General features: G+C 34.9%; 1 protein-coding gene across 6 annotated transcripts in view; it reads left to right on the forward strand.

The window, feature by feature from the left end:
- Positions 1-11764, forward strand: part of PGR (progesterone receptor) — a 94633-nt gene extending 82869 nt beyond the window's left edge. For all 6 annotated transcript variants that reach the window (XR_004033597.1, XR_004033599.1, XR_004033598.1 and 3 more), the window contains one exon: positions 2112-11764. Coding sequence is in view for 3 of the 6 variants with exons in the window: in XM_030828908.1 (XP_030684768.1) it covers positions 2112-2267 (156 nt within the window). In the remaining 3 variants the exon portion in view is untranslated. The remainder of the gene's footprint in view (positions 1-2111) is intronic.
- The last annotated feature ends 3508 nt before the right edge of the window (positions 11765-15272 follow it).

Consider the following 15272-nt stretch of genomic DNA (forward strand, 5'->3'; position numbering starts at 1 on the left):
CCAACACCAGAGGTGGATTACTAAGACAAGATATCTGTGGTTTGTCAAGATATATGAAATACAAGCTTTTATTGCTACTATGTTCACATCACATTAAAATGACAGTGAAGGCATAAAAAAGCTATCCACTCACCAGGTCAACTTTTGAGGTCTTACTCCTGAATATGAACAGACAGCCAAGATTATGAGCTATTTGAGTAAAGCCTCTAAAATGAAAGGCAGAAAGCAAAATAAAAAGAAACTTGGAGGAAAAAAACACCAGTGCAGAGAACAGAAGAAAACTTCTAACATCCTTAGAGAAATAAGAATGATATGGTATCCATGACATGAGAACAGAAAACATTTTTAAAACGGACATTTAGCAAGAAAATACTTTTGGATAATTAAGTGAAGAAAGGCAGAAATTAAAAATTCAATGAAAGGGCTGAAATGGAAAGGAAAATCTGAGGAAAAATAAAAGATCAAAACATGGAAAATTAGAAAGAAGGGTTACAGTAAATTTAGTATTCAGGGGATTCTAGCCTCCAATAGGAATGTCCAGAAGAAAAAATAGAGAAAATCAAGGAGAGAAATTTATGTAAGAAATCATAAAAGCTGCTGGAACTGAAACATACGAGTTTTCTAACAATAAGGGTCCAGTGTAGAGGCACTGCACAATTGAACTAAGGTACATTATTGTAAAATTGTACCAGGCCAGAAATGAAGAGAATATTTTAAAGTATACCAGTGATGAAAGAAACAGGTCACACAGAAGTTATCAGGATTCAGAATGATGTTGGACTTCTCTGCAGCAACACTGGAAGCCAGAAGACAGGGGAGCAGTGCCTTCAGAATTTGATGGAAAAGAAAATCTTCAAAGAATTTCATACTTAGCTAAACCATCAAACAAGTACAATGGCAGCATGAAAGTATTTTCAAACATGCAAGGTCTCCTAGAGTTTACCTCAGATAGAACTTTCTCAAGAACTGCTACAGGATGTCTTACAACAAAACATGGAATTAAGCCAAAGATCCACCCCAACAGAGATGAAAAGTGATGTCCCAGCACAAAAGCTGTGCAGAGCAGTAGTTAGTCTAGATGGGAGCAGTAATACAAAGGGTTCTAGGATACCAGCTCCAGGAAAAATAAATGGAACTGAGAGATTACCAGTAAGTATGACTGTAATTGAGGTGATTTTTACAATTCTGTTGGAGAATTTGACTATGGCTTTCTGACAAATATAGATAAAACAAAGCAAACAAGAACACTAGGTGATTCACTTTTGCAAAATAAAAATGAGTCATAAGAATGGAGATGCAATCCAGCAGAAAACCATAAAAAATCTTTATAATATAAATGCTGGATATTGACTTTAGCTAAAAACTGAGCCAAAAGCTCTCTCTGGGGAGAAGAGAACATGTATGTAGTTGAGGAAGAGAGTGTCTAGTATAAGAGAGCTTCATTTTCTTCATTTCCCATAGTAGAAACTAAAACTAACTTTAGTGGAAATATAGAAATATCAAAAGACACAGACTACAAAAAGTTGAAGGTAGTTGTGTCTAGGGGGCTGGAATAGAGTTGGGAAGAAGTCTATCAGGAAACTGCTAGGCTGTATTGATGCTGCTGCTGCTGTTTTTGTTTTTATAATCATGTGGTACTACTTGACTTTGAACATTATACACATGAATTACTTTGATAAAAATTAAACGATGTTGGATTATTGGCATAGGAAGAATCAATATGTTGTTATATAAAACAGCTAGATTAGCAAATAGAATTTATGAAAAATGTGTAATATTGTGTGGATACTTGGGTATGTCTATATGCAGGTATAAAAAGAAAAAAAACTTGAGTAATACACCAAAATGTTCACACAGCTTATCCTGTAGAATTATGAATAACTTTCATTTCTTTAAATAAATCTTTCCATAATATCAGAATGTTCTATCACGAGTATATAACATTTTACATATTATTCTAGAAAATGGTGGGAGTTATTTTCATTGTGGTAAGAAAAAAACACCTTGAGAAGTATTTATATTATAAATAGTTAGAAAGATTGCCGTGTTTGAATAGCATATGAATTTATTATTTTTATTACATGTTTTCTACTCATTTGTTAAACCAACAGCTTGTCAAACAACTTCATCTGTACTGCTTGAATACATTTATCCAGTCCCGGGCACTGAGTGTTGAATTTCCAGAAATGATGTCTGAAGTTATTGCTGCACAATTACCCAAGATATTGGCAGGGATGGTGAAACCCCTTCTCTTTCATAAAAAGTGAAAGTCATCTTTTTCTTTTAAAGAATTAAATTTTGTGGTGTGTCTTTTTGTTTTGGTCAGGATTATGAGGTCTTGAGTTTTTATAATGTTCTTCTGAAAGCCTTACATTTATAACATATCATAGTGTGTAAATTTAAGAGAAAAATTGTGAGGTTCTAATTATTTTCCTTTATAAAGTATAATTAGAATGTTTGTTTTGTGTACCCATATTTTCTAGAAGAATTTACAAGATTGAAAAAGTACTAAAATTGTTAAAGTAAACTGTATCTTATCCATATTATTTCATACCATGTAGGTGAGGATTTTTAACTTTTGCATCTAACAAATCATTGACTTAAGAGAAAAAAATCTTACATGTAATAACACAAAGCTATTATATAAGTTATTTATAGGTAACTCCCTTTGTCTCAATTATATTTCCAAAAGTGAACCTTTAAAATGGTATGCAAAATTTTGTCTATATATATTTGTGTGAGGAGAAATTCACAACTTTCATCAGATTTTCAAAAGTATTTTTAATGCAAAAAATGTAGAAAGAGTTTAAAACCACTAAAATAGATTAATGTTCTTCAAACTAGGCAAAACAACTCATATGTTAAGACCATTTTCCAGACTGGAAACAAAAATCTCTTAGGAAGTTAATAAGTAGATTCCTATCATTATGCAAATAGTATTGTGGGTTTTGTAGGTTTTTAAAATAACCTTTTTTGGGGAGAGAATTGTCCTCTAATGAGGTATTGCGAGTGGACATAAGAAATCAGAAGATTATGGCCTAACTGTATCCTTACCACCTGTGGCATGTTGAAAGTTAGTCACCCTTACTGATTCTCAATTCTTTCACCTTTGAAAGTAGTAAAATATCTTTCCTGCCAATTGTTCCTTTGGGTCAGAGCTTATTAACATCTTTCCAAATCAAAGGAAAGACGAAAGGGAGAGGAGGAGGAGGGAGGTATCAATTTACATACCTTTCTCTTCTTTATCCTCCACTATCATGAATTCATCATATGTTTTAGCCACGCAAATCTTTTTACCATCAAATTTCTGCCAGAATTTTCCCGCTTTGACACAAATTCCATGCATGTTTCAACCAAGACTCAGCCAAATGTCATTTCTGTAAAATCTTCTCTGAGTCTTCCAAGCAGTAATTTGCCTTCTCCTAGAGTTTACCTGCCGTTTTGTGCACATTTGAGTTACAGTAGCGTGTTATTTTACAATTGTGACTCTCCTAGGAGTCTGGGAGCCATATAAAGTGGACAATGATGTTTGTTGACTGAGAGTTGAATGACATTTTCTCTCTGTCTTGGTATTACTGTAGATTTTGATCATTCTTTGGTTACATTTTTGCATATTTCTGTACCCATGACTTTATCACCTTCTCCCATGCTGTATCTCCATCAATTATCTTCATCACTTTTAAATTTTCCACCTTTGCTTCCTACTTTGTGAGATCTCTCCCTTTACTGACTATAACATAGAAGAATAGAAGTATATTTTATGTGTCTTAAGGACAATACTTTAGATTCCTTGTTGTAAGTTTTTAAACTGAATGAATGGAGTATTATTTCTCTCCCTGAGCAAAATTCCACAAAACAATTATTTCTTATGTTTATGTAGCCTTAAATTGTTTTGTACTGTAAACCTCAGTATAAAAACTTTCTTCATTTCTAATTTCATTCAACAAATACTGATTGAATACCTGGTATTAGCACAAGAAAAATGTGCTAATAAGCCTTATGAGAATTTGGAGCTGAAGAAAGACTATATAACTCAGGAAAGTTACAGTCCAGTAGTAGGTATAAATTACAGTGCCTGATAAATAGGCATTTTAATATTTGTACACTCAACATACACTAGACAGGTACAAAACATTTACATATAATTTTACTGATACCCGTGCAGCACAAAGGTACTAACTTTAAAGTAAATATTAAATAACACCTTTATGTGTCAGTAATTCATTTGCATTAAATCTTATTGAAAAGGCTTTCAATATATTTTCCCCACAAATGTCATCCCAAGAAAAAAGTATTTTTAACATCTCCCAAATATAATAGTTACAGGAAATCTACCTCTGTGAGAGTGACACCTCTCAGAATGAACTGTGTGACATAAGAAAATGAATGTAGGTCTATCCAAAAAAAGAAAACACAAGAAACAAAAACAATATTATTAGCCCTTTATGCTTAAGTGATGGACTCAGGGAACAGTTGATGTTGTGATCATTTTATTATCTGATTCTTGTTACTTTGAATTAAACCACCACTTTGATGATATAAATCATTTCCACCAGCATAGATTTAATTTCCATAATAACTTTAAAATTTTCTAATTTCACTCAACTATGAGGGAATAGAATGTGGTGGCCACAGGTTTGGCTTTTGTTAAAATGTTTGATATCTTCGATGTTGATCTCTGTCTGCAATGTAGATGTCTAAACACTAGGATTTAATATTTAAGGCTAAGCTTAAAAAATAAAACACCTTTTTAAAAAGAATATGGCTTAACCAAATGGAAAACATCTAATTTCTAAATCTTTTTCTCTACAAAGTCCTAATGTCTCCATTACTATTTAGTCATCATAACCATTATCTTCATTTTACAGGTTGTGTTCTTTCTGGTAGCTCTAAAATGACACTAAATCATAAGAAGACAGGTTACAGATCAGGAAATACTTGAAGGTTACTGAAATAGATTCTTGAGTTAATGAAAATATTTTCTGTAAAAAGGTTTGAAAAGCCATTTGAGTCTAAAGCATTATACCTCCATTATCAGTAGTTATGTGACAATTGTGTGTGTGTTTAATGTTTAAAGATGTGGCACTTTTTAATAAGGCAATGCTATGTTATTTTTTCACATTTAACATTAAGATAATTTATTGCTATACAGATGATACGGAAATATGATGAACAGTATGTTTTTTTGCCAAAACTGTGCCTTGTAAGTAGCCATGGCATGTCAACCTGTAACTTAAATTATCCACAGATAGTCATGTCTTTGATGATGGGCACTGTGGAGATAGCTGACGTAGGACTGTGCCCCCCTTCTCTGCCACTTACTAGCTGGATGAGATTAAGCAAGTCATTTAACCGCTCTGATTAAACCTGCCTTTCCCAAGTGCTTTGTAATGAATAGAAATGGAAACCAAAAAAAAAAAAAACGTATATAGGCCTTCAGAAATAGTAATTGCTACTATTTTGTTTTCATTAAGCCATAGTTCTGGCTATAATTTTATCAAACTCACCAGCTGTATTCTACAGTGAAAGCGGGATTCTAGAAAGTCTCATTGTTTTATTTATGTCACCATGTGTTATGATATATTTGATTGAAATCATTTGAAATTAGGGCTGGAAGTATTCAAGTAATTTCTTCTGCTGAAAAAATACAGTGTTTTGAGTTTAGGGCCTGTTTTATCAAAGTTCTAAAGAGCCTATCACTCTTTCATTGTAGACATTTTAAAATAATGACACTGATTTTAACATTTTTAAGTGTCTTTTTAGAACAGAGAGCCTGACTAGAACACTGCCCCTCCAGAAACCCATGCTCAAATTATTTTTACCATGGCAGCAATTCCATAAAAGGGAACAATGGGTTTAGAAATTACAATGAAGTCATCAACCCAAAAATCAACATTCCTATCCCTACGAAGGTTATGATACAAAATGCCCACAAGAAATCTATGTCTGCTTTAATCTGTCTTTTATTCCTTTGGTAGGATGGCTATTACATTTTTAGTTTTTGCTGTGAATACCTGAGCAGTTTCTCTCATCCATACTTATCCTTCACACATCAGAAGTCAGGATAGAATATGAATCATTTTAAATATTTTTACAACTCCAGAGCCATGTGCATAAGAAGCACTCAAAACTTGCAAAAACATATTTTTTTTTCAAATTTAAAGATACTCTATTTTTGTATTCAATAACTCAACAACTGTGTTCCCCACTGATAAAGTGAAGTGGACAAGAAGACAAGTAATGGCTTAAGTTTGTTTTTCCCAAAGTATGCCTGTTCAATAGCCATTGGATGTGGGAAATTTCTACATCTCTTAAAATTTTACAGGAAATATATAGCCAGATAGTCTAGCAAAAATTCACCAAGTCCTAAGTTGCTTATCCTTACTACACTGTCATGAAATGATTTTAATGAAAAGAACATCACCTAGGTTTTGTGGTTTCTTTTTTTCTTATTCATGGCCGAGTGAAAAGAACAGTCTCTGTTTCTCCCTAGCATCTGCGGACTATTTAATGTACCATTATTCCACACTCTATGGTCCTTATTAAATCCAAAGTTGAACAAAAAGCAGTAAAACAACTGACTACTCACCCATATCATAAAATGTAATCCAAGCCAGATTAGTCAACATCCATAAGATGAATCCAAGCTGAACTGGGCCTAGATTATTGAGTTCAGGTTGGATCACAACCCTATTTATTAATAAACTCAGGAAAGAAGACCTTACAGACCATCAGTTAGCTGGAGCTAATAGAACCTACACTTCTAAAGTTAGGCCTAGAATCAATGTGGCCTTAAAAACTGAAAAGAAGCAGGAAAGAATAGTTTTCTTCAATAATTTGTCCACCCTGTCACTGGAGAAAATTTAAGACTTTGGGGGTGTTGGTAGTAAGTTAAACACAGCAGCTTTTCATGGAAGAAATGATTTAATACATACCTTCTCTGAATATCCTATAACCAAAGCAAAGAAAAACACCAAGGGGTTTGTTCTCCTCCTTGGAGCTGACCTCATTCCAAGGCAGAGCTCAGGTCACAGGCACAGGGGCTGCGCCCAAGCTTGTCCACAGCCTTATGCAGCTGTGGAGTCTGGAAGACTGTTGCAGGACTGCTGGCCTAGTCCCAGAATGTCAGCCTCATTTTCGATTTACTGGCTCTTGTTGCTTTATGTCATGCTGACCTTATTGTTAAACACAGGTTTGTTTGCTTTTTTTCCACTCATGGAGACATGGGAGAGGCATTATTTTTTAGCTGGTTGAAAGCTTTAACTGATAAAGCATTTTTAGAGAAATGTGAATCAGGCAGCTAAGAAAGCATACTCTGTCCATTACTTTAAAGAAAATGTACAGATTATTAACTCTGCAGTGTGGCATTAGTGTCCTGGTCAATATTTAGATAGGTATGAATAAAATATTTAAATGGTATTGTAAACAGTTTTCAGGACATATGCTATAGCTTATTTTATTATCTTTTGAAATTGCCCTTAATACATCAAATACTGATGTATTGAATTTGTCAGATATAAATTATTCTAAATGAAGCCCAGTTAAATGTTTTTGTCTTGTCATTTACATGTTAAGTTTCTGATGGTCTTTGTCTATGATGTTTACTAATCTGAGTTTTTACTGTTATGAATTATTTTAGACAGCAGTGGTTTTAAGCTTTTTGCCACTAAAAATACCTTCTTGTCCTCCCCCAGAAAAGTCTATACCTTGAAGTATCTATCCACAAAACTGCACTTCTATTAAGAAATAGTTATTTTGTTTTCTTAATGTTTTGTTATTCAAAGACATATCAATGAAAGCTGCTGAGCAGCATGAATAACAATTATATCCACACAGATTTGATATATTTTGTGCAGCCTTAACTTGATAGTATAAAATGTCATTGCTTTTTAAATAATAGCTAGTCAATGGACTTCTAACATAGCTTTCCTAAACTAGGTTAAGATCCAGAGCTTTGGGGTCATAATATATTACATACAATTAAGTTATCTTTTTCTAAGGGCTTTAAAATTCATGAGAATAACCAAAAAAGGTATGTGGAGAGTTAATACAAACATACCATATTCTTGTTAAAACAGAGATGTGGCTCTGCTTGTTCTCCATAAGGTAGAAATACTTTCCAGAATTTGCCTAAACTAGTAAGCCCTGAATTTGCTATGATTAGGGATACGAAGAGATTTTCACATGGCAGACTTTAGAATTCCTCACTTTAGCCAGTAAAGTATCTCCTTTTGATCTTAGTATTCTGTGTATTTTAACTTTTCTGAGTTGTGCATGTTTATAAGAAAAATCAGCACAAAGGGTTTAAGTTAAAGCCTTTTTACTGAAATTTGAAAGAAACAGAAGAAAATATCAAAGTTCTTTTATTTTGAGAGGATTAAATATGATTTACAAAAGTTACATGGAGGGCTCTCTAAAACATTAAATTAATTATTTTTTGTTGAAAAGTCTTACTTTAGGCATCATTTTATTCCTCAGCAACTAGCTGTGAAGCCTTTACTGTGTTGTATGCCAGTTACTCTGCCAGATTGTGGAGATAACCAGTGTTCCCGTCTTCTCTGAGCTTAGATTTGGATGGGGAATAAAGACAGGTAAACAGATAGCTACAATATGGTACTGTGAATGCTTATGCTGGAGGAAGTACAGGGAACTATTGGAGCACCTAAGAGGAGCACCTACCTTGAATTTAGGGGTTAGCAGAGGCATCCTGAAAAAAGTCAAGGCTAAGCCACAATCTACAAGTAGTTTAGGAATTAGCAGAACGTGCAGGGTGAGGAGATGCCAAAGGCAAGAAGAGAAGAAGAGTATTCCAAACAGGAGGGATCCCAAAGACAGAAGAGTATCCCAAACAACATTTGCACAAACCTGATGGGGAGAGAGAATGTGGAGTGGGGATGGATGATGAGACTGAAGAAGAAAGCCAGGTCTAGATAATCAGTGGCCTTGTACACCATGTTAAAGAGTGTAGACTTGATTCTGTCGTAAACAGGAAAGCAGCACAACTCATATGAATATTTTAGAAGACTTCCACTGGAATATGGAGAATAAAGTGGGAGATGACTAATCCTGGAAACAGGGAGAACATTTTTGAGGAAGTTGCACTATTTTGGTGAAAATGATGGTCATAAACATGAAGAGTTGTAGGTGATCATGACCTCCTCTCTAATTTTCCAGAAGGGTTTTGGAAGATATAACATAGGAACATTGACAGAACTGACGAAAAGAGATGAAATACACCATATAAATTGTCAAACACAAGGCCAGATGTCTATTTTGCTTATGTGTTGAAATTACAAATTTTTCATCAAGAAAGAAACCCAAAACTACAAAACTTAGTTTTCCCAAGTCCCAGAATTCTATCTGTCCAAACAATCTGTACCACTCCACCTATATCCCTACCTTTGCAAAGTCCAGGTCTATACACACAGATAAGACTAGAGCAGCTCAAGTTTCAGAAAATGAGAAAGAGGAACTGAGTTGTGCTGAACCCATACAGAATAAACACATTCTTTTTATAGATTCTTGGAACCTCAAGAGGAGAGGAATTCACCTAACTCATAGGTATTTGACGGTATGAATCCATGGCTGGGCTCAGCTTTTAAGAAGCCTTATCTGGGATTCCTTCTATGGAACAAAGTTCCATCAAAGCCCATTTAAAAGCCTACATTAAAAACAAAATTCTTGCTGCATTGTATACAAATAATGATGTCATGATCAAATAATCAGATGCTATTATCAAGTGGAATTACAAAATGGTATAACCACTCCAAAAAAAAAAAAAGCTAAATTCTCGGTAGAACGTTGTGACTTCATGAGCCCTCCACAGCCTTGGAGCTGAGGAGGGTGCACTAGTGAGCAGTAGGTTGAAGAGAAAACTTGGCGCTTAATAATCTTTCCATGTTTTTTCATCTAAAAGAGCCTTGTTTTTGGATTACCTTATTCAGTTTCCATCAAGGGCTGGTTTTCCTTTTTAGTTCCTCTAACCAGACAGCAGCTGGGAAGGAAGAAGCTTTCTATGTGTACATAGTAGCTGTGAGAAGGAGGTTTCTTTCTCCAGGTCCTCACTGGCCATACACCAGTCCCTTGTTAGTTATGCCTGGTCATAGACTCCGTTGCAGTCATCTCATATTTAAGTCTTTGGCTTGTGAATTTATCTATTCTTTCAGCTTCAGCACTGCAGAGTGCTGGGACTTTGCTAACTTCCATTTCTTGCTGGCTTAGCACATTCCTCATTCCTCTTAGGCCCAGATGTTTTCTTATCTGGCCCTGCTGTGGAGTCACCTTGCCCCTTCAGGAGAGCCATGGCTTACCACTGCCTGCTAAGCCTCCACTCAGCTGCCACCACACTAAATCCAAGCTTCTCTAAGATGTTGCAGACTTTACAGGCAAGCATAAAAGGCTTGATTTTCCTGGACTTCCCTTTACCTGTCTGAATCTCACCTCCTTCAAGTTTCAGTCTCAGAATGTAGGCATTTGTCCTCTTTGCCCTACTTCTTCTTTCTTCTGAATCATGAAAGCTTCTCACTTCCTCTTGCTGTGTGCTAGAGGCTTCTGTCAGGTCTTAGAATGAGTTCTCATCTAGTCCTAGTAGCTTTTGATGCTTAAGTCCACCTTTTAAGGATACCTTTGAGATTTAGACCATGTTTTTCACTTGAGAAAGCCCTAATCTCCAGACTTGCCTTTCTGTGGATTTCTAAGACCAATTGAGGAAGTCAAAAGCTGAATGTTGACTTTCTTTGAACATTTCTGCTATAACAATTCCAATTCTCCTCAGAGCAATATGCCTGCCTCCAACTGACCAAGAGAAAAGTCCAGTGCCAAAGAGAAAAACACAAAGATTAATTATTTCATTAAACACATACTTTCAAAGTGCTTTGGGTATTCATATGAGGTTTTCTGTCAAGAGGGTGAGACTCTTCATCCATCCATGTGTGCCTGACAGTTCTCCTGGCACTGGCTGGTGACAGATACAAAACTGTAAAAATTAGGTGATCGTGGATTTTAACGATATCATCACATACTTATTTTCTATGTAATGTTTTATATTTCCCCAAAACATACTTTGACTGTTTTGCACATGGTAGATATTCATATTTTTTTGTGTTGAAGTTGATGAAATCTTCAAAGTTATCTACCCCATTGCTTGTTAGTAAAACTAGTGTTAATACTTGGCAAGAGATGCAGGCAATCTTTCTCATGACTCACGCCCTATTTAGTTATTAATGCTACTACCCTATTTTGAGTAAGTAGTAGGTCACTAAGTACATTGTCCAGAGTTATACTTTTAAAGATATTTAGCCCCATATACTTCTTGAGTCTAAAGTCATACACTTTGCTCCTCATTTCTGAGTGGGAAAGACATTTGAGAGTATTTTGACAACTGATCTGAAGGTTTTTGCCGAGAAGGTGAAACTGTCCTTTCATCTGTGTATGCCTGGGGCTGGGTCCCTGGCAGAGATGGGGTGACAATGCAAAGCTGTAAAAACTAGGTGCTAGTGGGCACCTAATATCATCATCATATACTTATTTTCAAGCTAATATGCAAAATCCTATCTCTGTTTTTAAACTAAGTGTAGATTTCAGAGAAAATATTTTGTGGTTCACATAAGAAAACAGTCTACTCAGCTTGACAAGTGTTTTATGTTAAATTGGCTGGTGGTTTGAAATGAATCATCTTCACATAATGTTTTCTTTAAAAATATTGTGAATTTAACTCTAATTCTTGTTATTCTATGTGATAATAAAGAATAAACTAATTTCTATATCTCTCTTTATTAATGAATTATAGCATCTAAAACCTCAATACAATTACATACAAGACACATACCAATCATCAGTACATTCTTTACCAGTCATTTTAAATTTATAACCAACCTTTCAATTTGTACAATACTGTATGTGGCATAAGGTGAGGTATTGATATGGAAGATTTGGCATTATAGAGAAAATATCCTTGACTGGGTATGCATTTTAGCAAAGCAAAGAGTGATTCTCAGGCAATTAAGTTGAAACCAACTACACAGCCTTTCAATCAGAAAGACAAAATACAATCAACTGACATCTAGTGAGATTCAATAATATACTGTTTTGGCTATTCACATTGATTAAAAAGTTTGGTATTATATGAGAATTTTCATATGAAATTTAATGCATTTCACATTAAGGTGAATGATAATCTACTTGTAATAACAAAGTATTTCAAACTACATTGGTTTCATTACTAGGAGTATAATTTAGTATAGTCCCAGAAATATACAAATATGCTCCTTTAGTAAATAAAATGAATGCCTAAATTCTGTAAGGAACTGATGCAGGCAAACCCCAAAATGGGGGCTCAGCTTGGGAGGATTTTTGGCTTAATTCAGAAAAGAATTCAAGAGGGAGCCCACAGTGAAAGAAGCCAAGTTCATTGGAGCAACAGCGTCCAGCAAAATGGCTACTCTGTAGGCAGAGTAGCCCTCGTGGGTTGCTGGCTAGCTATATGTATACCAACTCTTAATTATATGCTAAATATGAGGTCTGTCATTCACAGATTTTCTGGAAAAGCTGCAGGAGTTCTTGGAACTATATAAGTTAATTTCTGGGTGTTCCCATGGCATTTGTGAAGTGTCATGGTGCTGGTGGCAGTGTCTCATAGCCTGCAGATGCATTATAATTTCTAGTCCTAGCTGATTTGTGCCAGTTTCTTAGCTACATCCTGTTTTTGATCAGCAGGGTCATGAAAACAAGTCCTGGTGATCTTTTACCTCAGAACCATGTTAGGTCTTGGAGACACAAAGATAAATGAGTAGAACAGGATTCTTGCTGTAAGTTTGAGTTGATACAATGCCACATATTGTTTGAAATGTCAAAAGACTTCTTATTGAATCAACTAGATTTGGAATAGACTGGAAAATCTGGGAAGCTTTATTGGATCATTTGGCCATGAAAATGTTCCTATCACTTAAACATTTCATTTATTCCTGGTTAATTCTATGTTTTCGGTTTTTAAACATGCCACCATATTCAGATTTACAAATGTAAATACTGTTGAGACACTTCATATTTACCTATGAAACAACGTGCTGTTTTTTATAAATACTTGATTTTAATGGTTGGTGGAGTTTTTCCAATCGAAGTTAACTAATGAATAAAGAGAAAATGTGGGAAGTGGCTGTGAATGTCAACGCACATGAGACTTTTCCCTTGTATCACTATATGTCACTGTATGGAGTCACTATAACAAACTAAGAGTATAGCTTTCTCTACACTAAATCATGAATAAATACTTAATATCAAAGATCAAGTTTTTTAAAGCTATATTTTAATGGCAGGAGATTATATTTACCTAATCAGATGAAGTTTAATCCCATCTTATAAATGATCGAATCCAAACAAGTAGAATAACTATAATATGCAGAGATCCGTGACCAGTTATTTGTGAGCAGTTTGGAATTCATAAAGCTTAAACAACTTAGGTACTCTATGAAAAAGCAAAGTATTTTGATGTCTGAATTATGTCAGCTACCCATAATTATGCTGTGATATAAGAGAAGCAGTATAGTAAGAATATATGCTCTGGAGCTACACCTTCTCAATCTCATTTCAGGCTGTACCACTTGCTAACTCTGTGACCTTGCAACATACTTTGACTCTCTGCCTTAGTTTTCTTATCTGTAAAATGGATATAACAATAGTACCTGTTTCATAGGGTTGTTATGAGGATCAAATCAGTATAAGAAAAATAAACTTAGAGCAGTGTGTGACATAGCAAGCATTATTTCGGTGTTTCATCCAAATTAAGTGGCTTTTTCCTTAATAGATAAATGATTAAGGGTACAAAAGATATTAAACTTTTTTTTTTTTTTTTTTTTGAGATGGAGTCTTGCTCTATCTCCCAGGCTGGAGTGCAGTGGCACGATTTCAGCTCACTGCCACCTCCGCTTCCCGGGCTCAAGCGATTCTCCTGCCTCAGCCTCCCAAGTAGCTAGGACCATAGGCGTACACCACCAGGCCCAGCTAATTTGTGTAATTTTAGTAGAGACTGGGTTTCACCATGTTGGCCAGGATGGTCTTAATCTCCTGGCCCTGTGATCCGCCTGTCTTGGCCTCCCAAAGTGCTGGGATTACAGGTGTGAACCACTGCGCCTGGCCTAACCTTTTATATTATATAAACTATTTAGTAAAAATAATTTTTAATATTTTAGGTCATGGAAAATTCAGCAGCATAGTAACTATCAAAGTAGTAAATTTTTTCAGCAAAGGAGATCAAGGATAGACTGTTACAAGTCAAAAAAATAGGATATTAATCAACAAAATTATCAATCTGAATAGCCATAATTTTTCAGTTTCTGTACCTGAAATAGTTTCTGCATGAGACAGATTGGACTAACCAAATTTGTCTGATTTTTATGACTCTAGCCTAACTACCCTCCCCATTAAATAATGTTTTTAAGTATATACAAAGGGAAAAAAACAACTTTTTGAATTATGAGATATAATGAATAAAACAATAATGAAAAAGCTATTTATAAAATAGTTAAGATTAGATTATAAATCTCAAGTTGTATTTTCTTGGCCCTAAAGGACTCCAATACTGTTTATATCTCAAATTACTGTCCGGGTGTGGTGGCTCACACCTGTAATCCCAGCACTTTGGGAGGCCGAGGTGGGCAGATCACCTGAGGTCAGGAGTTCGAGACCAGCCTAGCCAACATGGTGAAACCCCATCTCTAAAATACAAAAATTAGCTGGGAGTGGTGGTGGGCACCTGTAATACCAGCTACTTGGGAGGCTGAGGCTGGAGAATCACTTGAATGCAGGAAGCAGAGGTTGCAGTGACCAGAGATCGCACCACTGCACTCCAGCCTGGGTGACAAGTCAAAAAATAATAATAATATGAGAAGCACAAAGTAAGATCTTTACTTTGAGAAATATTGTTTTGTGTAGTCCTTGTTTTGACACATGATAAACAGCTTGGAAATCTAAAATAATTCATTTTTTTCTCAAAATTTGACTCGTGAATGAAATATGTTTTAAAAAGAATAAAATAAAATCCAACATTAATCACTTTTAACCTCTGTATATCATAATGTGGGTAGAATATTTATTGTTTTACTTAGTGTATTTTATTTTTCTTTCCATGGCAGAAAACATTTGTCATTTATTTTCATTGATATTTTCAAATTTTATAACATCTAAAACCAGGATGTATTGTGTAATACATGTTATCATACAATACTATGTCCCAAGTAGAAGTCACATACAGTTATGTGAAAACTTTTCCTTGATAC

The sequence above is a fragment of the Nomascus leucogenys genome, chromosome 15 (assembly GCF_006542625.1).
Source record: "Nomascus leucogenys isolate Asia chromosome 15, Asia_NLE_v1, whole genome shotgun sequence".
NCBI classification, from domain to species: domain Eukaryota; kingdom Metazoa; phylum Chordata; class Mammalia; order Primates; family Hylobatidae; genus Nomascus; species Nomascus leucogenys.